A 23,258-nucleotide genomic window follows, 5' to 3' on the forward strand; every position below is an offset into this window, starting at 1 on the left:
ATTGAGAGTTGGCCACACCAATGAGACAGAAAGGGCAAATGTGTTGCAATCATTTACCAGAGGGAATAAATGGGTGGGAAGTAATGAGGATATAACCTAAAAATAAATCCCTGCACACATCTCTGTGAGCCAGGCAGACACCCCTGTTATGGACACTAATGTGATTCCTTGTGAGAGCTTGGGATGACAACCCCAGGAGGGGGAGTTTGATGGCAAAATCAAATGGACATGAGAAATGTCCTGCTGCATTTGTGACTGCCAGGGAGGGCCAGGGTGTGCTGGGGTGCCACGGGCAGCACAAATAACTCAGGAGTTTCTGGGCAGCAAATCTAACACCTGCAAACACACTAAATTAGTTAGAGATGTTGCCGAGAAGAATATTGCAGCCAAGTTTTAGAATTGCATGGAAATGTATAATCAAAGGTAAAATTTCTTCATTTTCTCTATGGAAAATTAAATTCTTAATTAACCTGCCCTTATCATTTTGATTTTAAAGCTTCAAGACTTTAAATGCCTTTCATATTCTTTTCAGGACCTAATGTTAACCCATCACATTTTTTCTTTGGCACAAGTTTGTGGTTTTTTAAAATGTTATTTTTCTCTTAAAAATAGTATATACATGATTTTAAAAACTAATCACATTAAAGGTATAATGTTGCCAAATGATACAAAGAGAATTTTCATATTTACTAAGAGGATCTTTATATTTCCAAGAAGATCTTTTTCCTGACACCTCAAAAAGAAAAGAAACATTTTAACTTTTAATCCTGATGTAGGAAGGACTGTATTTTTTTATTCATACTTTCCCAACATAAAAAAAAAAAATCAATTCACCTGCAGTGTTATTATGACTAATAATATCTGTGAGTCTCATAAATAGGCAAATCATTCATCAAACAGAAAAATCTCTGTGGCCTCAGCACTGCCTGTTGGAACTGGTCCATGAAGATACAAATCCTGTACCCAAAACTCTTGGGAAATCCTTGCATGGGATTTTGCAGTTGGGTTAAATGTAAGAACACATTTAACCTGTACAGTATGAGCCCTCAAAATTCTTTGGAGCTTTTTGTCCTCTCTATAGTAATGCAATTATGTTTGGAAAAGGATGTTAAGTTGGGAAATGTGTTTTTCTTAAGTAGACATCTTTGCTTTTGCTTTCTGCAGATACCTTGAGATTTTTATGAACTTGAAATATTATTTTAATTTGTATCTGCGCTGTTCTCTCTGTTTCTAATTTTAGCTTTTAAAGCAAATATATAGATTTCATTTGCTGTTTGTTGCTCAGCTGTCTCTTTAGTCAATAAAAGCTGAGAAAAAAATAATATTAGTGTTAATTTAAGTAAGATATGGGCAAGCAGAAGTAGCTAAATGGAGACTGAAACAAAATCCTCTGTTTTTATTAAATTTTTGCTAACTCTATTATTTCTCTGTAAGAGAACTTCACTGTCATCTCTTCAAGATTAATTAAAAGAGATAACCTGTTCTTTTGGAGATAAAGGCTGTCCTTATTCTCGGTATGAAGCTGATGCACCTTTGATTTCTGAAAGTGCAGGAAATAAAGGCTCTGGCAGGGCTGCCCTGACTGGTTTTCCAGCAGCCTCATTTCCTGCAAACTTCCCTGTTGCAATCCAGAATGCTGCATGGGAATGTGGCACCTGACAGGCAGTGGATTGAAAATGCCCTTGAAAAGGGAAAATCGTGGCTGTGATGCCAGAGCTGTCAGTGCTGCCAGACTTGTTCCAGTACTGTGGATTCTCCTGGAATTTACTGTCTGTAAATTGCTCCTTGAGATAGTGGGGAATAGACTTGAGCAGAAAGGGGATTGTTCCCTATCAGACAGACCTGAACAGCCTTAAAAAATCAAAGCATTTTCAGCAGTTGCAACCGAGCAGAATTCAAATAGTGTGAGCTCATTTCCAGTTCCTGAAATATTCTGGTTTCTGAGGTATTAAATGCTTTATGTAAGGAGAATGCATTTCAATTTCCTTGTTATTTTAAGGTAAAAATCTGGTTCACAGTAAATTCCTGGGAGTGTAGAAACAAAGCGGTGCAGAATGGAAGGATTAGACTGATCTCTTGGGAAGCTTTAGTGCTGCATTCAGTAAAATTCAAAGTCATCTCCTTGCCCAGAAACTTGAAAGAAGTCCCTTTTTCCCTTCTAATGAAGTTAATGGAAATTTTGCAATTATCTCTTTTGCAGAAAGATCAAGTTTACTGTTCCTCTTCCATTTTACAGATGACAGAAAAATAGGATGAGAGTGTTTCCAGGTCTCCCAAGTTAGGAGGCTCTTCAAATTAAAGTGTCAGCCCTATGCTGCTAGAAAATCTGTTCAAAATATGTCATGCCTTTGAGGTATTGTTTTAGATTCCTGGCAATTAAAAAAATCATATTGAAAACATGAATCCAACCTCTGACATTGTGAGTGCTTCTAGTTTGTCTGTACCTCCTTCAGAAATGTTCATCTAGCCCCTAGCTGAGAAGTATCAGTGCTTGGAACACTCAGAAACTTTGATTTATTTTAATTGCACACTCATTAGCAGGAGTTTTTTAATATGTTCAATGACAAAAATAGGGCAGTGGAGCAGCAACTATTGTGTGGCAAAGGGAAGTGCTGGGATAAAGGTGCTTTTGTGAAAAACTGTCAAGCCTGGGGGAAAGAAAGAAAAGAGTTGGCAGGAGATGCACATCTAAATAGAAAGTACATTTAGTGCCTGTTTGTTTGATCAACTCTTTTTTTAAGGTGAAATGAGCATTGACTGCAGCATGGGCAGGGGCTACAGGGGGTGGGAGCACGGGCTGAAGGTGAAGTTGGTAGGAGGGTGATGGAATCAGGACCACCATGGTTGGAAAAGGCCTTGAAGATCACCAGGTACAGCCATCAGCCCAGCACCACCATCGTGTCATTCAGGAGAATCCCAATTTCTCTCCATTCCAGACTTTTGCCCCATCCTCTGTCAGCACAGCCACTCAGAACAGACCTCACTCCCCCATGCAGATATGAGGAGTTTGCTCTAAATCCTTATTTGAATGTTTGAAGCATTAAAGAGGTTTATGTGAATGTGAGCACAGCTGTCTATTTCTGCAGTGACCAGCATTGCCTCATCCTCCTTTGTGCTGGCTCAGTTCTCATCCTTAGAAGCCAAACCCATTTTTAAGGAGTCCTGCTGAAGAGGACAGTCCTTTATGCAAGGCACACACCACCTCTGCATGGGCACTTCATTAGGAATATTAGCTGCATGTGCTTAAAAGGACTCACCAGGAGCAAAATCTCTGCAGAAATGTATTTCCCTTTTATTAGGAAAGTCTTCTGTTGGCTTGATTATCATGGACAAAAAAAAAGCAGGCTGTTTCCCAGGGAAATACTACCCACTGATATCACAAGAATTCAGCCCTGCTTAAGTGCTAGGAGGTATGTTCTCAGTGAACTCATAATCGGGTCATTATCACCATGGTTATGAGATTTAACTGACTGAAAACTGTAGGCATTTGTCTCATTAATGCCAAATGTTAGAGTTTATTTCTGGGAACTGAAAACTCTGCTGCCCAGGGACACCTGTTCTGTGATAATCTCTGAAAAAAAGGCACTGGAGCACGTCCTGCCTGCTTCATGTCAGGTGTTTTTTACTGGTTCTTAGGGGGTTTTGGTTATTGAATAACTTTGTTCTGTGGTGCTTTGCTTTGTGAGTTAATGTTCTTTGTGGGTTGCAGGTCGTGCAAAACAAACATTGGTTCTGCTGCTCTTTGCACAGTGTCAGTCACTTCTGGACCATGCTACGTCCCAGCATAATCTGAATTTCCTGTTTTATTACTTGTCCCTCTCCTCTTTTTGGTTCATCTTTTTTTTTTCATACACGTTCTGACAGAACAGTTTTCAGCTGTGATCTTGGGACTGAGCATAGTCACACTTCTCTGCTTGGAAGATAATTAAAGACGTGCCATTGCCTTTCCAATTTCATTCCTATTGTTGCTGAAACAAAAAATGTGAAATCATCAGTAACACTTGGCTCAAACCAGAATGAATGTATTTTTATCCTTTCAAAATTTTTTTTCTTCTTCTCTAGTCTGCCTTTCTATCACCAAAGTTAGCCCAAAAGGTCCAAGACTAGGTTGGATGGAGCTTGGATTAACTCAGTCTAGTGGAAATGTCCCTGTGGCAGGGGTTGGAACTTGATATTCTTTAAAGCCCCTTCCAACCCAAACCAGTCTGTACCTGTATAATTTAGGAAAATCAAATCCTTTCATCTGGTCTGAAAATTTGATAGAAATTTGAGGCTTTCATTTATTAATCACTCACTTTTTTTTCTGATTTACAATCTTTGTGGAGTAGGATTTGTGTAGAGTATACAAAACCATATATAACTGCATAGCTCTGACCTCTGACTAGAATTGTCATCCATCAAAAGTTGAATATTGGATGATTTTTATGTTCTTCATTTATTTTTTACATACTGGGACCATTCATTTTGAATTTCTTGTTGCAATGTATTTTCTATGCAGAAGATAAGAGCACCAGAGCAAGGCAGCTGACAGAGGGTGTGAAGGTACCTGGAAAAGTAAAAGAATGAATAATATAAATGTATAGATTGGAGTGAAAAATGAACATTTAGAAAAGGCCCTTATTTATTGATGTATGTGTACAGCATTGTCTATTATTACTATTATTATTATTATTATAAATTTTAATTACTTCACTGCAATGATTGTCTGTAATTCATATCAAAACTGCTCTGTATAATTTTCTTCTGAATCAATGTATTTATAAATGTTATCTCTCAGAACAGTGGCAGTCTCTACCCATGTCTGGCATAATTCAGATAAGAGTGAGGAAATATGAACAAAAAGGGGCACAATAACTACAAAGCTACTTACCACCCTTCCTTATTTTGTGATTTCAGGTGGCATAAAAGAGTAATAGGAATGGATAGGAACTGAAATATTTGCTTTATAGTTTATACATTCCATATAACTTTATGAAGCTGCATTGCCTTATAGAGAAATGCTTGAAAACCATAATAATATTGTGCAAACGAAAACAACATTAAAATAAATGGATCTTTAAATAAAGAATTGCACAGGTGAATGATGAGCATAATATGTCAGAGTAAGGATAAAATTCATTGCAAAATTTACCTGTCTTTTTTTTTTGTCTTCTGGCTATTTCTCTTATTTAATCTAGGTAACACTATTTTTTATTGTATAAAGAGATTAGAATTCTATTTATGGACTGGAGGTACTTCCAAAAAATAAATCATATTTTAGAATGGAATTTTAGACTACTTGTTGGCAGAGGACTGAAGGATCAAATCCCAATTGTCATTCCAGCCATGTCCAATCCAAATCTTATCCCCCTGCAAGTGTCTTTGTGCTGATTCAGGATGATTAAGCAAAAAAAACATGGCAAATCTGCTGCTGTCATAAATATTAAAGGTTGCCAAACGTGTGCAGAGAGGAAACAGCCTGGCTTGGTCCCTTTTCCTCGTGCATCTCAAGCTCTGCTCACAGGTTTTGTGTGGGCCAGTTCTGTGTCCTCTCCATGGGCTGTCCACCCTCAAAGTGATGGAAAGGTGCCAGGAGCCTGGAACGACGGGAAATCTCATATATTCTTTGCAAAAGGGCAAGAAGAATGTGAAATCTCAGAAGAACATCAACTCAGAAGGTTTCAAGGACATCACAGCCCAGCTGCAGCCACCCACAGCCTGTGGGTGAGCCAGAGAAACATGAAAAATCCTCAGCAACATGAAAAATCAGGGTTCATCTCAGAAAACCTTCCTATTCCCATCAAATCAGACTGTTCAAATTTCCACCTCCCTTCCGTTCTGTGCAATTCACATTGGTTCTCTGGTTGCATGGTTGGCACTTGCTCAGTGCACGTCTGCATTTTGGAAATCTGCTCCCTCATCCTGTAAATTAGGCTGATTCTCCAGGAGATCCAGAGCTGAATGTGACACCTAAAGTAACAGAAAATAGAAGTGGTTGTATTCAAAACTGGGGCAGGCACAAAATAAGGGCAGATCTGGCCACAGTTTCTGAAACAAGCAAAGGAAGAGAAGTAGGAAATTCCAGGAGAGTGTCTGAGAACAGTTTGGGAGCTGTACACAGAGGGATTGGTTGTACTTCTCATTTTAGAAAGAAATTGTTGACACTTAAGAATTATATATAATATTCCAGGAAGCATATAAATTAGTAACATTTTAAAATTTGTTTATTTAAATGTGTTTACTCACCAAGTTGCATGAGTGACAGACACTGAGGTTGGATATTATGAAAAATTTATTCCCTGAAAGGATGGCCAGTCACTGGTACAGGATGCCCCCAGGAGAGTGGTGGAAGCACCGCTCCTGGAAGTGTTCAAAAACCACGATGTGGTGCTTAGGACATGGGTTAATGTGTGGACTTGAAGGTCTGAAAAGGCTTTTCCAACCCTACTGATTCTATGATATAAATAACTGCTCTCTCCCAAATAAAAACCTTCACTGTTAAGCCAGAGCTCTGCTGGTGGAGGTCCTGTTTTGATAAATTAGCTGTATTTTGGTTCTGTGGCCATGGATTTGGTGATTTCGACAGAGAGAATATCCAGAATTTTGTGCCTAAACTTATCTTAGGCCCTTCCCTTATGAAAAAAAAACCCATCCCACCACTACCACCATCATAAATACAGCTCATAAAGGGTTTTTAATTCCAAATCCTGATCTTCTTCATTGGAAAAGTCAGAGCTTTTTCCGTGACTTCAAGAAGAATTTGTCCCGTGCACAACTTTCAAGAGGGAAAAATCAGAGTCCCCATTTTTATAAACTTAGTATTTATATTTCATTCTATTATTTTTTGTTATTTTTATATTTATTATATGTATTATATATGTTAGAGAAATAACTATATAATATATGATCTATCATATAATTATTAATAGAATCTATTATATATAATAACATTAGTAATTATAATTATAACTAATAATAACTAATAATTATAATTAAGAGGGTATATAAATATATATATTATATTAACAATTGTATAAAATTATGTTTTTATTTAGAATATATTTTATATTTATATCTATTTACTATATTTATTTTTATTTTATTTATTGTCATTTTATTAATTATTATTTTCTTTTATAAATTTAGTATTTAGCAAACTCATCGTAATTGCCACAGCTATGGAAAATAAATTAAAGAAATTGTCTTTAGATTGTTGGTGTGGCATTACACTACTCTAGCATTATACTACTGTAGTATTTGTGTAGTATTGTAATGGTGAGGTGTTTGTAAGGATTGTCTGTGGTACAAACAGCATTCCCTGCTGCTAAAACATTTGCACTCACCCTTTTGGCAATTAAATTGCTATGTATTAATTATGAATATTCATATATTCTTAATTATGTCGCCGTAATTAAGTCTGACATGTATTTCTGGCTGAAATAAGGGGAAACTTTATGAAAAAATCTTCTGAACTCGTCAGTGTGCTTTGGGTATTTCAGTGAGTGCTTCTCCCTTCCCACCAGGTGACAGAGACACGGACGGGTCCCCTTGGCTGCAGTAACTATGACAACCTAGATTCTGTCAGCTCTGTTCTGGTTCAGAGTCCTGAAAATAAGATTCAGTTGCAAGGTATGTAGGTGCAATTTCATTAATTTGTTTTTGGAACGGGGTGACATTTATCACGCCATTTGGTTTTTTTTTTTCTTTCTTCCACCTCATAAAAGGTCATTTTTCTAATTTTTTTCGTGTGTGTGTGTGTGTGTGTGCAATGAGTGCATTTCAGCCAAAGTGAAGGAAATGTCAGTACCTCGTGGTGCCTTTCAAATGGAAACAATTTCTGCACCCATCAGAAAATAATTTGAATAGCCCTGTTAACATTTTGCATCCCTGTTTAGCATCCACTGGCACATCTCTTAAAGAGCCTGAATTCCCAGAGATTCCAGCAAGCCGGGGGTGACATTTGGTGGTTCTCAGCCTGCTTTGCACATGCTGAGCAGTAGCTGACACCCCCTGCACTTGTTGCACCAAAAGTGATGGAGTCACCAGAAAAACAGGATATACATCTTCAAATACTCTAAGTCAGGAGGAGTCAAAGGGCTCCTCCTCTTGGGAATTAAAAAAAAAAAAAAAAGACAACCAAACTCGGAAGGCTCACTCATTAAAATCGCACTCATTAGGAAAATAGCAGTAATTGTGTATAAATAAAAATGAAAAATAGAAAGAAGCAGAAAGAGGAAGCAAAAGGAAGAAGAGAGTCATCATTTCTAAATAATATTTGCTTTCAAAATTCCAGAGAAGCATTTCCCGACCTGCATATTCGGGCATAAAAATTTTTGAAAAGTCACCCTTTATGGTTTTAGGCCATTAATAATTGTTATTTTCAGTTATAAAAAGAAAGCATGAGCAAATTATGACTATGAAAACACCCACTAAATTCTCTTTAATGTGTGCATTTGTGCACACCTCTGACTCTATGCCATGAGAGAGCAATACAATTCATAATTTGCAGTTGAAGGTAGATATACAATTATTTTCAAGATTTCATATTTTCCGTATGAGTTTGTAAATCACTCAAACAGTGTGAGGTGGTTGGTGATATTAGGAACAGCTCTCAGGGGTGATGATCCCTGTGGTCCCTTCAGTCTCAAGATATTCTTCCTTAAAATATCCGTATGTGTTTTCTCTCTTTCCTTTCTTTCCAGAATCAGTTAAATCCATAAAAAAATAAAATTATTTCCCAGAGAGAATTTTTTTTTCCAAAAATCTTGTCATTTCCACTGGGATGTCATGAATATTTTCAGAAAACATAATTTTTGATGGTATCCAGCATATTCATGACATTTTTCAGTTAAAATTTGGAAAATAATCTTAGCATCTCTCAGACTGTGGAGAAATGTATTATCAGAACTGTGTAAACTCTTTAAGGGAAGAATTGAACTGGGCTTTTTATTCCTTTCACATCCTCTATGGCTGAAAAAAGAATGGTTTTTCACAAGAGAGTAGCAGAGTTTTCCAAATTTTCACAGGAGACGGAAGCACAGCCAGACCAGGTTTCAGCGATTGAAAGGGTTCTGAAATTCCTGTTACAGCTACAGTTTTGTATATACCTAAAAATAAGGAATAAATCTCTGTGAAATCATCCAAGTGCCTGTGGAGAAAAAACTTACATCACCAAATACCCAATTCATGTGATGAGAAATTACTTGGAACACGTGTAGCAGGAGTTTTTTGAAGCCTCACAGGAGCTGGGATTTGCAGCCTTTCCATGCTAAAACTGAAGTAGATTTAAGAGTGAATTTTTTTTACTCAAGGTTTTGTAGCCCTACCCTTCACATCCAATTGAATGTCCCACAGCAATTTGCTCCCAATGCTAGAAAAATAATCAGCCAAATTTTCTTTTTCAAAGATTTAATCCAACCCAATTTTGCCCTTCCTTCTTAGTTTGCCTTTACAGAATCACAGGAGATAATGAGTTGTTTAGACAGGCCACATCTTGTTGTGCCAAAAGAAGCATGGAAAACAAGCCCAATTTTGGATGGAAATGTTTACACCTCTTTTCCTGATTATGCTGTCTCTTCACTCTGTCTCTCAGGGCTGCTTTCCCTTCATCAGCATTTTCAGAATCTACATCATTGCTGGCACCAGGATTATAATTCAGCTGTGTGATTTCCTGCTGCAAGGCTCTGGCTGCTGTTCACTCAGCAAGGAGAAGCTGATGTTACCCAATCCCCCTAGGAAAATTAAAACAATGAACTCTCTGCCTGAGGAATACAGGTTACTCATTAGTGGATGGATGTTCCATGCTGACAGGGAAATGTGAGGAATGTGTCTGAAAATAATTATTAAGAAAGGAAATACATGACATGGTATAAATGCTGGACAGAAGTGCAAATTGTCCTGAAAACTCCATTTATTTTTTGTTTTTCCTAACTTTGTTTGTTTGCCGTGTGAGCTGGTGAAGCTTCTCAGCTCCAGAACTTCCTTTGCTTTTCACACCAAAATATTTCCTCCATTTCCTACAGGTCTTCAGGTCATCCTTCCTGAGTACCTGCAGGAGCACTTTGTGCAGGCAGCTCTGAGCTACATTGCCTGCAATTCAGAGGGGGAGTTCATCTGCAAGGACAATGACTGCTGGTGCCAGTGTGGCCCCAAATTCCCCGAGTGCAACTGTCCCTACATGGACATTCAAGCCATGGAAGAGAACCTGCTCCGCATAAGTGAGACCTGGAATGCATACAACAGTGAATTTGAAGAATCTGGTGAGGATTTTGTTTTTAAATATCATTTTTTCCCCCCTGTTTGGCTGTATCTCATAGAATGGTTTAGGTTACAGCTGATCCCATCCATGTTTTTACAACTTGCTCGTGCCACATTGTCGCTGTCATATTTTCTGAAAAATCCTCTTTGCCCAGGATTCTTCTCCTGGGAAGCTGAGAAGCCTCAGAGGTCAAGGAAAACAATTCTTATCTCATTTGCTTCTCCTGCATTTTGCTGCTTTGAAATGTGGTTTGGAGATTGTTTATTCAACAGGTGATTGTTTCATTGGTCACTAAGTAAAAACAATTCACCTGTTGGTAAACAATCTCCAAACCACATTCCAAAGCAGCAAAACACAGGAGAAGCAAATGAGATAATTATTGCTTTTCTTTTTCTCTGAGGCTTCTCAGCTTCCCAGGAGAAGAATCCTGGGCAAAGAGGATTTTTCAGAAAATATGATGGTGACACCATATTAGTTTTTCCTTAATGCATCAAGGTTTGTTTCATGTCAGAACCCTAATTACTAAGAATTTTAGACTTTCTATGCTGACAAAAAATAACCCCCAAGAAAACACTACATTTAACCTGAGACCACAAAGAAAACTTCCAAAATTAAACAATACAACTAAAATTTTAAGTGCATATTTTAAATAGAAGTATATAATGTTACATAGTAAAAAACCTTAGAGTTTAAAGTTTTAGCATATACTAATATATTTAACAATTTTAAATTTTTTTTAATTTTTAGAATTTTTAAAACAGTAACTACTCCTTTTTCTTCACCTTCTTCTTCATGAATTTAAGTAGTGTTGTGTAATTAGATTAAAAAAAATCCTCATTACAAACCATGAGTAATTAGTTACTGAGTTAAAAGTAAAAATAATTTAAGTATTATTTCTTAAAAAGAGTTTATCCTTAAAAATTTTTATCCATTTATAAAAAGAAAAATACAACTCCAGTTTTAGTTTATTAAAATAAAACACCATAGAACTCACAGCTTGTGAGTTCTATATAAATAACTATAATAATAACTATAATATAAATAAAAACAAATAAGCATCTAAATCCAAACCAAAAATACCATCTCATGAATTTAATCCCAACCTTAACAAAAAAACCCCAAAAAATCTACAGTTTTGTACATTCTTTCACCTGTCCTGATCATCAGAACTTCCTGTCCCACAGAGAATGGGAGCTCCAGGTAAAATCAGCTTCTGAACAATTGTTTTCACAACTCACTTGTTCAGTGCTATCACAAACAGCTGTCTGGCCAGATGGTGGGAAAAGTAAGGAGAGCTCAGCAGACCTGGGAAAAATTGTTGAGGGAAAAAAAAAGAATTGAGGGAGATAAGGAAAAGTCAGAAAAAATACAAAAATCCCAGGTTGTAAGGAAGTGTGTTGGAGAAAAAGAACAAATCAGTAGAAAAGGAGGAAGGCCATACAGTGGTTAAGGGAAGGGTAGAATAAATATCAGTAAAGAGTGTGAATGAACAGTACTTTAGATACATCCATTTTCATATTTCTTGTTTTATTGTTAAAGACTGATTCCTCAGCTCAAGAGAGTTGGTAATTTCAAGAGACCGTGTATCAGTTAAAATTTCATTTCTTGCAGTTTTTAACCTGATGCTGTTTTTTGTCTGAGTCTGTTTAGAAGGACATCAGAATTTACAAAATTTCTCCTTAGAAGATCACATACATCTCTGACTGTAAAAGCATGAATTGATATGTTGGTTTTGTGTACATTTGGGTGCATTTCCCCAATGACTATTTGCATTACTTTTAATTATTTCTGGAGCCATGCTATCATCTACTACTTTGCAAACTAGGGCAAATATATTGACTCTTCAAAGTGGCACATATTCTGCCATATTTTGTCCTATCTGAATGGGCTGTGACATTGTTCAGTGCCTGAAAAATGTCCTTTGCAGGCTCCTACTTAACAGCAATTTTAGTCAAGCTGGAGAACACACACATCTGGGTCTGTGGAGGGTTCTTACAGAGAGCTGTATAATGGACATCAAGTTAATTATGAGTTTGAATCATTGTCAGCTACATTTCTAGTCCTATGCTCAGGTCTGTGACATGAATGTCAGGGGAAAATTGGTAAGAGTTAAATTCTGGGCTTTTAAAAGACTCTTTAGCTCTGCTGGGTGAATCACTAAAATGCCAACTTCACATATATCTGTCAATTTGATAATTGCTAGTAGGTGTGGTTACTAAGAAGTGTGAAATTTAGGTTATTAACATCATTAAGACATATGCCACGCTCCCCTCTTTAGCCCTTGAAATATTTAAATCATTTTTAATCTAATAAATATACCAAGCATGACTTCCACAACTCAGAGGTAGCTTCTAATATTTCTGCTTTTATCTCCTAAAGTGTTTTGCATAAAGATGGTCGTGGGAAGATGAGATAGGTAACCTTGTATGGGTCTGCACTTGGGAAAAAGTTGGCATGGGAATTTTTGATTGATAACTTAGTCATTGAGCAGCCAACCTCATATAAATCATATATTACCACTGAGCAGCTCTTCCAGGGCTGTCACACGTGATCTGTAAGCATTTCCAGCCACACTGATATATATATATATATATATATATATATATATATATATTTATTTATAACCATTGAGACATATTCTGAAACATTTGGAGCATGGGCAATATTTCCATAATGAAAAATTATTAACAAATATCAGTGTGATCTGATCCGTGTTAGCAGCACGTTCTGGCAACAAAAGTGACCTTTATTAAGGAACACTAGAAAACTGCTAAGTCTTTGTCTTAATCAGTGGAAATCAGCTTCTTAGATAACAGTATATTGCTTTATTCTAATCTATTTATAATAAGTAATAAATTCACTAGAAAGGAGGCCAGATTATGCAGTAATTTCAGTCTGAGCAGCAAGGGGAAAAATAATCCAGACCAGTCACTACTGGTCCCATTTAATCTACTATTAATGGCAGAGGAATTAATGAACTCATGAATTCCCTTCTTTGACACTGTGAACTCCAGAATCAACTAAAGGGAAATACAAGAGAATTAATTTTTTACCTTTTCTGCTTCCAAACCCTTTCTTAGTTTAGATGTTACAAAATAGCCTCCTCCAGAAACAAATCTTGTCCCTAATACTGACATGTAAAACTTACTGGGGTCACCTGAGGCCATTCACTGTGGGCAGGATTTAGTTTAAAGAGGAAGAAGTAAATACTCTATTTAAGATGGTTTGTTTATTCTCTGTGTTATCTCTCCTCCTGTCTGTTCAAGATAAAACAACTGAGGAATGATTTTTTTTTTTTTTTTGAAGAGAGAATGAGAGGGCTGGGGTTGTTCAGCCTGGAGAATAGAAGGCTCAGGGACAAGATATAAATACCTGAAGGGAGGGTGCCAAGAGGACAGAGCAAAGCTCTTTTCAGTGGTGCCCAGCGACAGGAGAAGGGGAAATGGGCAGAAACTGGAAGACAGGAGGCTCCCTCTGATCACCAGGAAAGAGTTTTTCACTGAGGGTGACCTAGGGCTGGCACAGGGAGGTTGTGGAGCCTCCATTCTTGGACTTCTCCAAGGGTTGACTGGCCATGGTCCTGGGCAGCTGGGTTTAGGTGGCCCTGCCTCAGCAGCGGTTTGGATCAGGGGTTCTTCCCCATCTCAGCCATTCTTGGATCAAAGAATTGTCCTGATTTCCACACAGGAAGACTCTGGTCTGCACCCTGGGCCTGCTGCTAGTGACAACTCTCTTGAGCCCCTCTGGCTGCTGCAGGTTACATGACCAAACACATCCCAGCTCAGAAAGTGCTCTTTATCCTTATGTGCATTTCACTCAGGCTCTTCTGGCACTTTTTAACTACTCAAATCCCATTTTGGAAGATGTGCAGCAGTATCTTATTTATCTCTCAGTAAATTTGGCTGCCTTTTTAATTTCTCTAGCTGCCCTCCAGCAATAAATATTTGATCACTATTAGCTCACTGAGCTTTGTATAACCTCTTAGTGTTAGGTTATGTACTAAGATCTTAAAAAAATTGCAAGAGCTTCCTTCAAATTGTTTACTCTGAACCATCTGCTTATCCTTTATCAGATCTTGTGGCCTCCAGACTCTACTACTACCCAAGAAAATGAGCAGCTGTTTCCTTATCAAAAATCCATATGAAAGCTGTTCAACCTTTATTAACAAATTTCATTAGCTTCTTGAGGAGTTTGGCAGAATTACTGTGTAAGCCAAGTGCTCCCTGAGACCATCATTCTGAGAAGCTGTGTTCTTACCACTAAAAATATCTAATGGAATCAAGCAGGGCTCCATTTTCCTTTGCTGATGTGCATGGAAGTAGCCTTTGTAGCCTGAAAGGACAACTAGAACCAACAAACAAACAGGTGATGCAGTTTGACCTGCTGCTTTCACAGGTCACTCAGTTTCCCTGAGATTCCAGGGAGTCCACCCATGTTAGATTAAAGCTGTGCAATCTTCTCGAGTGTCCCTGCAGCCCTCCTCACCTTTTCAGGGTCCAATTGCTATTTAACATTGCCAATTTTCTTGCTCCCCTTCTGCCCCAATACAGGAGCACCTTCTTGTCCAGGTGTTTCTCCTACCTCACCTCAGTGAACTCCACCTTTCTATTTCAGGGAAAAGGTTTGACCTAAGCACTTGGATGTAATTGGTTTCCCCCAATAAAGAGTGTCAAATATTCCTTGAAAATATTCTCACATTTTGGAAGTAGGTGGGACTTCCACAGCTTATGGCTGCAGCGGTGTTGAAGATGATGCAGATAAAAAATTTGCTGTGTTACACATTTGGGAAGATTTTGAGAGTGTTAAAGAGTTAATACACAAAGAAACCAATTCTGACACACAACACTGAATGGCAATTTAGCATGTTCCAGAGATCATGATCTGCTCCAAAACATAGGAAAGTCAAGAAAACCCCCAAAACCATCCACAGGCTCTGGATTCTGACAACAAGGATAAGAACATGATCACACATTGCCTGTGCCATAATTTTGCTGTGGTTGGCTGCTGAGTATCTTTGGAAATCTGAACACTCCATTTAAACAATTTAAATGACAGCAATTTTCTTTTAAGGTGATCTGGTCGTTGACATTGAGAAAAAAAAATTGTAGCAGTGCCTGTAGTGTAATTTCATCTTTCAGAATTAAAAAGGCTATCAAAATAAATAAGGACATGGATGATAATGTTGCTCAAAAAATAGAAAACGGCAAAATTGTGTTTTCATAATTTCTTTTGTTATCACTAGCATTTATGAGACCTCCTGGAAATATGAAAGTAAAATCTTCCATCAAGCATTTATTTTCCCATATCTGACATGCAATAGCAGCTTGTTGCCTTCTCTCTGCATATTTCACAATATGCTGAGCAGTGGATCTTTTCCCTCCTTGAAGGCAACAAAATCCCTTTTGGAATGTTTCCTTGGAAAGTGTGGGATCAGGAGATGTATAATAAATATTATGATACATAATTTCAAAGTAGCTTTGAAACAAAAAACTCATTCTGTTAAACATTTAATTTAAATACCAGCTAAGATGGAAGGAAAGAGCACACGCACCACAAACTGGACAGAAATTTGCCTGTCACAGCTGGGCTCAAGGGTGATTCAGTGAAGCACTGAAATTTGTGCCTGTGTGAATCATTTGAAGTGTTTGAAGAAGTGAAGCTAACATTTTTTAAACAATTTGTAGTCCATTAACTTCAGGGATTTGACTTGAATGTCCAGCAGAAGCTTTAGAGAAGCAGAGTCAGAGCCATGGAGGCCCCTGAAGGGTTTGACCACAGAACACAAACACTGCTCACTCCAACAGACACGTTGGACACAGGCAGAACTAATCAAAAGTCACCTTGCAAATATTTTGAAGTGCATCCATCCACAGCTTTAAATGACAAACAACTTCTCAAAATGTCGAGTTTGATTTTTCTTAGTCACTTCTGTATCTGCTTTACAGAGATAATTCAAAAGGTAAATTTCAGTATCACAGAAAGTGCAAGTGATGAAAGTGCAGCCAAAGTAAATTGATATTAACTTTCACATGAATATTTGCTGAAACTATTTTTCATTGTCCATCCATCCACCATCACTGCTTTGATTGCAAAGTACTAACAGAAATGAATTGCTGGTGCAAGCTATTCTTAAATCCCTGGCTTCATTGGATTTGGATTTCATGTCTAATGCATTCCATAATTCCCTAATAACTCTGGGATGTCTTACTATTGAGCATTGGTTACCCTTTACATGTACAGACTTAAAATCATCTGAAAAAATGCACAGTTTGGAAAGGTTCACCTGAAAATGAGGTCTGAACCTCAGTTAATACATAGCAATGCATGGATGTTAACAAAGTTTTTTTTGTTTGCTCAGCAGAGATTGCTTTGGAGACTTTGGAGTCTTGTTCCTCAGTTCAATTATATTTTTCCCTTTCTTTACAGTGATTGAATTAATGATGTTCCCAAAATCCCTTGTATAAAAGAATTGGATTTAAAGGGTTGGAGAAAGTGGATTCTAATAGAGGAGATGATAAGCTTATTACTGAATTAAAAATCAGTAATACTGAAGATGGGGAAGTCCAACCATTTCATTATTTTTTGGGGGGTAGCATTTGCATCCTATATAATTACTTCTTTGCAAAACCTACAGAAAGTAATAGGAAAGATCATCTCCAGCATTCCATAATCTGCAGTGAGATTTAGAGAATTATCCATTTAATAGTGCCAGGTATTTATATCTCCATTTTCAAAACTGCAAAATGTGGAGAATCACCATATTTTGCTGATACACTTTCCTAACTCTCACTTCTCCTTCAGCTCATATTTTCCCAAATGAAGTAAGCCCATGCTGAAAAATACCAATTTGGGAACAAGAAAGGCTCTTTCCACTAAGCACTGGTTTAGGAAAGCCAAGCACAAGAGAAGATTGGCCAACCCTTTGTCTGTATAAAACAGGACCCTGCCCTCACTCCTGGCTTCAAAACTTTCCACTTGAGGAGTATTCTGATCCCTGTTTTCACACTGAAAGTTGCTTCCAACAGCCAGGCTGCAAACTGTTGTAAAATACAGCAAAATCAAAGCTGGAAATGAACATTGCAGGTGCTCAGGGGTGTTACTGTTGTATTTTCTGAAAAATCCTTTTGCTAGGATTTTTTTCTTTTGGGAAGCTAAGAAGCCTCAGAGAATTATCTGATTGCTTCTCTTGTGTTTTGTTGCTTTGGAATGTGATTGGAGATTGTTCATTCAACAAGTAGTTGTTTAATTAGTTTCATGTGAATTGTTTTTACTTAATAACCAATTACTGTCTAGTTGTGTCAAGACTGGAAGCAGTCATGAGTTTTTAGTGAGTATCTTGTTAAACCTTCTGTAAGTATCTTTATTCTTTAGTATAGTTTTAGTATAGCATAATATAATATAATATAATATAATATAATATAATATAATATAATATAATATAATATAATATAATATAATATAATATAATATAATATAATATAATATAATATAATATAATATAATATAATATAATATAATATAATATATAATGCTATACTAAAACTATACTATCTGACTCTATGTTTTTAGAAGGTTTATTTTTTATTTTATTTATATAAAACAATAAATTAACCTTCTAAAAACATAGATTCTCAATTCCTCCTTTGTCCTGAGGACCCCAAAAATACCACACAGGGGAGAATCCCTTACACTCCCTGCCAGCCTCATGTGTTTGTTACAGATGGACAGCGCTGCCTTTGTGATTGCTGAGGCTGTAAAGAAGCTGCAAAATAGAATTCAGGGATTGTCCCAACACCAGAGACAGTCCAATAGTCAATCAATGCACCCAGCTATAGCAAGTGGTCATATTTGGTCTCAAAATCTACACAAATCTCTTGGTACTTCTTAGAAAAGAGAATGATACTCATAATTCTTGCATGTAGATGCTCCTAGATGCTGAGCACATAGCAATAAAGAGTGATACATCTGTTGAGTTACTTTTTCATCCAATTTTTTGTAGCAATCAGAAAATAACAGATACAGCTGGACCTACTTAATTTGCTAAAAATATATTGATGCTTTGAGAAAGCAGGTGCAAAGCCAGGCAGTTAAACAAAATATAAAGTTATATCTTTAACTTAGATTTGAATTGACTAAATTTCAAGCTAGAAAAAAAGGTGATGTAAATAAATTTGAATAGATTGTCCAGTGCTGAAGACAGAAACTTTTTGTGATGCACAAAATACATGATGAGGAGAGCCAAAGACAAATTCAAATCTTCAAGATCAAATGTGAATCACAACATAAAGGTACAGGGGGCAAGAAGTCTGCACCATCAGATATGTACTAGGTTTTTCACCATTTCATACACCATTCCTCTGGAATCATCTTAATAATGGAAATATTATATCATCTTAATTATGGATATATTCAATAATCTTAATTATGGAAATATTAATTATTAATATTTCCTGGCAGTGCATTAAGGAATGCAACCAGTGGAACAGTCTTTCTCCTCCTCTCCATCAGACAAGCATTTTAAACTATTGCTGTCATGTTCTTCCTGATGGACAAGCTGCAGCAAATCTGCATTCAGCCTGTGAAATTTAATCTTTAAAATCCCTCTATCTAGTCAGAAAAATCAAGTGTAATTTTGTTTGCCACCTCAATAAGGTGCACATTTTTTGCTATTCCTGTGGCACAAATCCTTTCTTAAAACTGCTTTAGCAGAAGAGGACACTGTGGGATTCCTTTTTATTGCCTCTCTCTGCATCCAAATCAAAGTCACCTGGCTGACAAGTAAAAAAGGTAATTCTTCCCAGCAGCCAAGCTTGTGGATTGACATCATGGAGACACAGACCTGGATCCCAGCCTTCTTCCTTCTTACCAGCAGTGATAGTGACAACCCTAAGAGCTAAAAAATGCCCTCAATAACTCCTGTGTAAAATACAGTGATGGTGTCTTAAAAAATTTCAGGCTGCCATTTAATCTCTGGCTAAAAATTATCTTGGCATTTATAGTGTTTGCTATGGTTCTTCTGCTACAGGAGGAGAGAAAACAACCACACCCTCTCCCCCCCCCCCCAAAAAAAAAAAGCCCAGAAAACTCCCCCCCCCCAAAAGGCCAACAAAAATTCCTCAAAGAGAAACTGCATTCTGAGACAGACATTTTAAAACATGTACCAAAGGTCTCATTTATACCTGTTTCAAATTACTAGAAGGAAGTAAAAGGGCAGAAGGTAACTGCAGGCATAATTTGGAAATGTCAGTTCAAACAGAGATGTTGTGTTGTACACTCTGATCAGAAGAAACTCATTGTATTTATAATGGAAAAAAGATGCCCGGACTGATTTTCAGACTGAGTGTTGAGATTTCAAATCCTAAATAATGTCACAAGATGACAAGGTTTCACTGAGAGACTATAAATTCACTCCATCATTGGCAGTGAAGGCAGTTTGCACTGCAAGTCCCCTCTCAGTCCAGTGACATATTCTTGCTTTTCCAGCTGCAGTGATTCAATTAAAATGCAAGTAAAATGAGACTAAAAATGAAACCTGGGATTCAAACAGAATGCTGAAGGATTTCTTCAGTTTATGGACACCACAAATGTAACCTTGCTGTCTGAACAGCTTTGTTTTTGTGGGTTTGGGGCAAGGGTCCTTGCACAGATGTGCCTGGGTCACTGTGCACAGTCTGTCTCTGCTGCCCAGGACAGAGCCATTGCCATGCAAAGTGAGTCCCATTTGAAATCTTAATTGAAAGACTCCTTGTGAACAGTCTGAAGTGACTCACTGGCAGCTGAAGGTGCTTTTTAATCACTGAGAATAAAGACTTCAATCAATATGGTTCAAACTATTTGCCCCTGAGCAGTGGAGCCGTGGTTTGCTTTCAAGCACTGCTTACAGCCTCAGGCTCAGGGCCAGGAAAACTTAGCCCCCTGAGTTCTTAATACAATTATTGTTTTCTCCATTATCTTGCAGGGGTGTTAATTTGCCTCCCAGTAATTAACTTCCCTCTGTGCTTGTCAGGAAGTTTAATCAATAACATGAGCAGATACACCAAGCTGCCATTCCTTCTGTGACCAATGCTCCCCTTCCAGCTCTTCCACCCCTGTGGAGGTGTCTCTGTTTTAATAAAATGAACAGGTGGGATGTGCATAATGTCTTTGGAGGGTCAGTGTCTAAATTGTTCCTGTCCTACTTCAGAAATGATGGTACAGCTGATATAATTGCCCCTGTTCCAAAACTAAAAGCATTAAACAACTCCTGCTGCACCTGGCAAATCAACTCATTAAAGTTTCACGTGGCACTGCACTCTGAGATGCTTCAAACACTGTGATGACATTGTAATAAGAGGAGGAGCAGAAGGCTTGATCTAATATAATTCTACTTATGTCCACCATGTACAGGACATAATGTAATTCCCTTCAAAGTTAGTGACAAAATCCCCTCGTTCTTGGTGGAATTCCAATCTGCCTTGGCAGCTTTGGGCTTGCTTTATTAAGAGTGATGTCACTCTGTGGCCTCTCTTTTCTTCTAGGGCAGTGTTGTCTGTTCTGATTCATAGCTTCTTAAATCTTCTCCTGGAACAGCTTAACACTGCTTATTTACTTCAATGTGTTTTCCAAGAACATTTTTCAGTTTCACTCATTCTCTTCCCTCCTTTATCCTCCTGTGAATCATTACATGTTTATTTACCCTATCCAGTTTTCAAACTGTAGGAGTTGCCAGCATGTTCAGCTGAGGTAAATGTTGGACTGACAGAGGTTATGTCTACATCTGCCCATAAGGAATATGTCTTATGCATTAAGTGAATTTATAGTTCTGTAGAAAGATAATAAAGGACTTTGGGACATCCATGTTGCAGGACTACTTCTAAACCACACTGAGGTCATAAAAATTTTCACCAAAAAAATCCAAAATAACCAGTAGATAAATTTTTGAGACATTTTCCTTGAAAGCTTACTTTGACTTCCAAGAGGCATCCCTTTGAAGGGCAGGGATAGAAACATTTTAAGGAGTAATGAACCAAAATCAAACCTGACAGGATGAAGGGAATGCCCTTCAGATGCTGGGACTTTCAGAGGCATCTGTGGAGTCTGGATTTTTGGTTTCTGGAAAGGGAACTTGCTGTCAAGGTCGTGTTTAGATTGCAATAAGAAACATGTTGCTTCATTGTAGGAAATGTGAGCCCTTCCAGGCAAGGTTATCTCCTGCCCAGCAGAACTTCTGAATTAATCCACAATTTATAGGATGATATTCTGGTTCCACTACCAATTTGGACTGAAATTATTTCACCTTTATGTGGCACCAGGACACTTTTCAGGCTTCTGAGAGGAGGATTTTTGTTTTTGTGTTTCTATAACAGGCTGACATTACTAGCACTAACTCCATAACATACATATATGTTTTATGTTATGTGGTTCTGATGTATTCTGTGATTCTGTGGTAGGTGTTAGATATGTGTATAAATATACAAACACATGAGTATATACATATAGATATGTATTATCTAACACCTATCATAGAACCACAGAATCATTAAGGTTGGAAAAGACCTTTAATATGACCAAGCCCAACCATCAACCAGCACCACCACCCTGTTGTCTAAACATTTTAAAAACACTTCCAGGACTGGTGAGTCCCACCACTGCCCAAGGCAGCCTGTTGCATACTTGACAACTCTTTCCATGAAGAAATTTTCCTTCATATCCAATCTAAATCTTCCCTGGTGCAGCCTGAGGCTATTTCCTCTCATCACTTTTAACATTTACATGAGGTTCCTCAGAATTATGTATATTAAGGACTGACCAGAGGATCTCTGTTCCCCACCAATTTCACCTCCACACTGACACTTATCCCCGTTCTTTCCTTCTTGCAAACTTCAGGGATGAGAGGAGCTGTCCTTGCAGCATTTCTCACTTCAAAAAGAAATCAACCAAACCACTCCCCCACCCTGCTCCAAATCTACCCCACTGCCAGAATCATCCAAATTTCCTTGCCTGAGGTTTCTGTAGCAGCTGGATTGTTTCACTTCAAATAGTCTGTCCAAAAGGAAGTGTGGACTTCCTTTCCTCCTTGAAAAACAGACACCATGTATTGCATAAAACACACATTTCCTCCCTTCCCTTTGTCCTTCAGAAAGTTTAAAGGAGAAATCTTTTGCTTTGGAGAAAGAAATATTTTAATTATCAGGAGTGCTGACTGATTTAGCCTAAATTGGAGGGAGAAGGGGAAGGAAAATTCAGATTTACTGTCTCTTCTCTAAAGAAATAAGGTTGTTTCCAGCTGCAGTCTTCTGCTTCTTTGAATTGGATTATTTTCAAACATATATTTCTTGGAACACAGCTGCTACTTCTTTGACAAATTGAGTAATGCATCATGAAGAACTAAAATTCATGGCAACATAAAAACAAATATATGTTCATTTTTAGCACTTTGTTTTCTCCAGGCTTCTGCATCATGGTGGGATATTTTAAAAAACATCTATCTTTTATAAATCTCTTTAATAACATCTACACAATATTGAGGCAGCACTTTATTGAACAGCAATCACATCCAACCATTTGAAATGTGGGTCCCATGGTTTATATCCTCTCAGACTTCCAGCTTTGTGCTTTCAGGTCCTGATTTACAGCTGACAATGGTATTTGACTTGCCATCATATTTATTGCCCTGATTAAAATTAAAAAAATATATTTTTATTGAATAGGATTGATAACATGGTGGTCACATTGGAGCAGCAACAGGTTTGCACAAACACTACAGTAAAATGTGTGATAAAATGGGAATTAGGAGATCTTTCCTTCCAGAACTCTCACCCCTTACATGAATTGCAGCTCCCACTGAGGACTCCAAAAAAGATGCATTTTCCTGGGGCAATAGGCAAAATTATTTTTATTATTTGTGACAAATGGCAACAATTAAATCTGGGGTCTGTTGTGCTGACTTTCCTATAAAGATATAATAAGAACCAGGCCTCTCTGAAGAGCTTGCAGTCTAAACAGAAAAGTCTGTTGAAGTGTAGCAGAGATTTATAGACAG

General features: G+C 37.5%; 1 protein-coding gene across 1 annotated transcript in view; it reads left to right on the forward strand.

The window, feature by feature from the left end:
- Positions 1-23,258, forward strand: part of BRINP3 (BMP/retinoic acid inducible neural specific 3) — a 201,163-nt gene that overhangs the window by 130,676 nt on the left and 47,229 nt on the right. The window contains 2 exon segments of the mRNA XM_036387412.2: positions 7,503-7,608; positions 10,002-10,238. Of these exon segments, the coding sequence (XP_036243305.1) occupies positions 7,503-7,608; positions 10,002-10,238 (343 nt within the window).

The sequence above is a fragment of the Molothrus ater genome, chromosome 9 (genome assembly GCF_012460135.2).
Source record: "Molothrus ater isolate BHLD 08-10-18 breed brown headed cowbird chromosome 9, BPBGC_Mater_1.1, whole genome shotgun sequence".
NCBI classification, from domain to species: Eukaryota; Metazoa; Chordata; class Aves; order Passeriformes; family Icteridae; genus Molothrus; species Molothrus ater.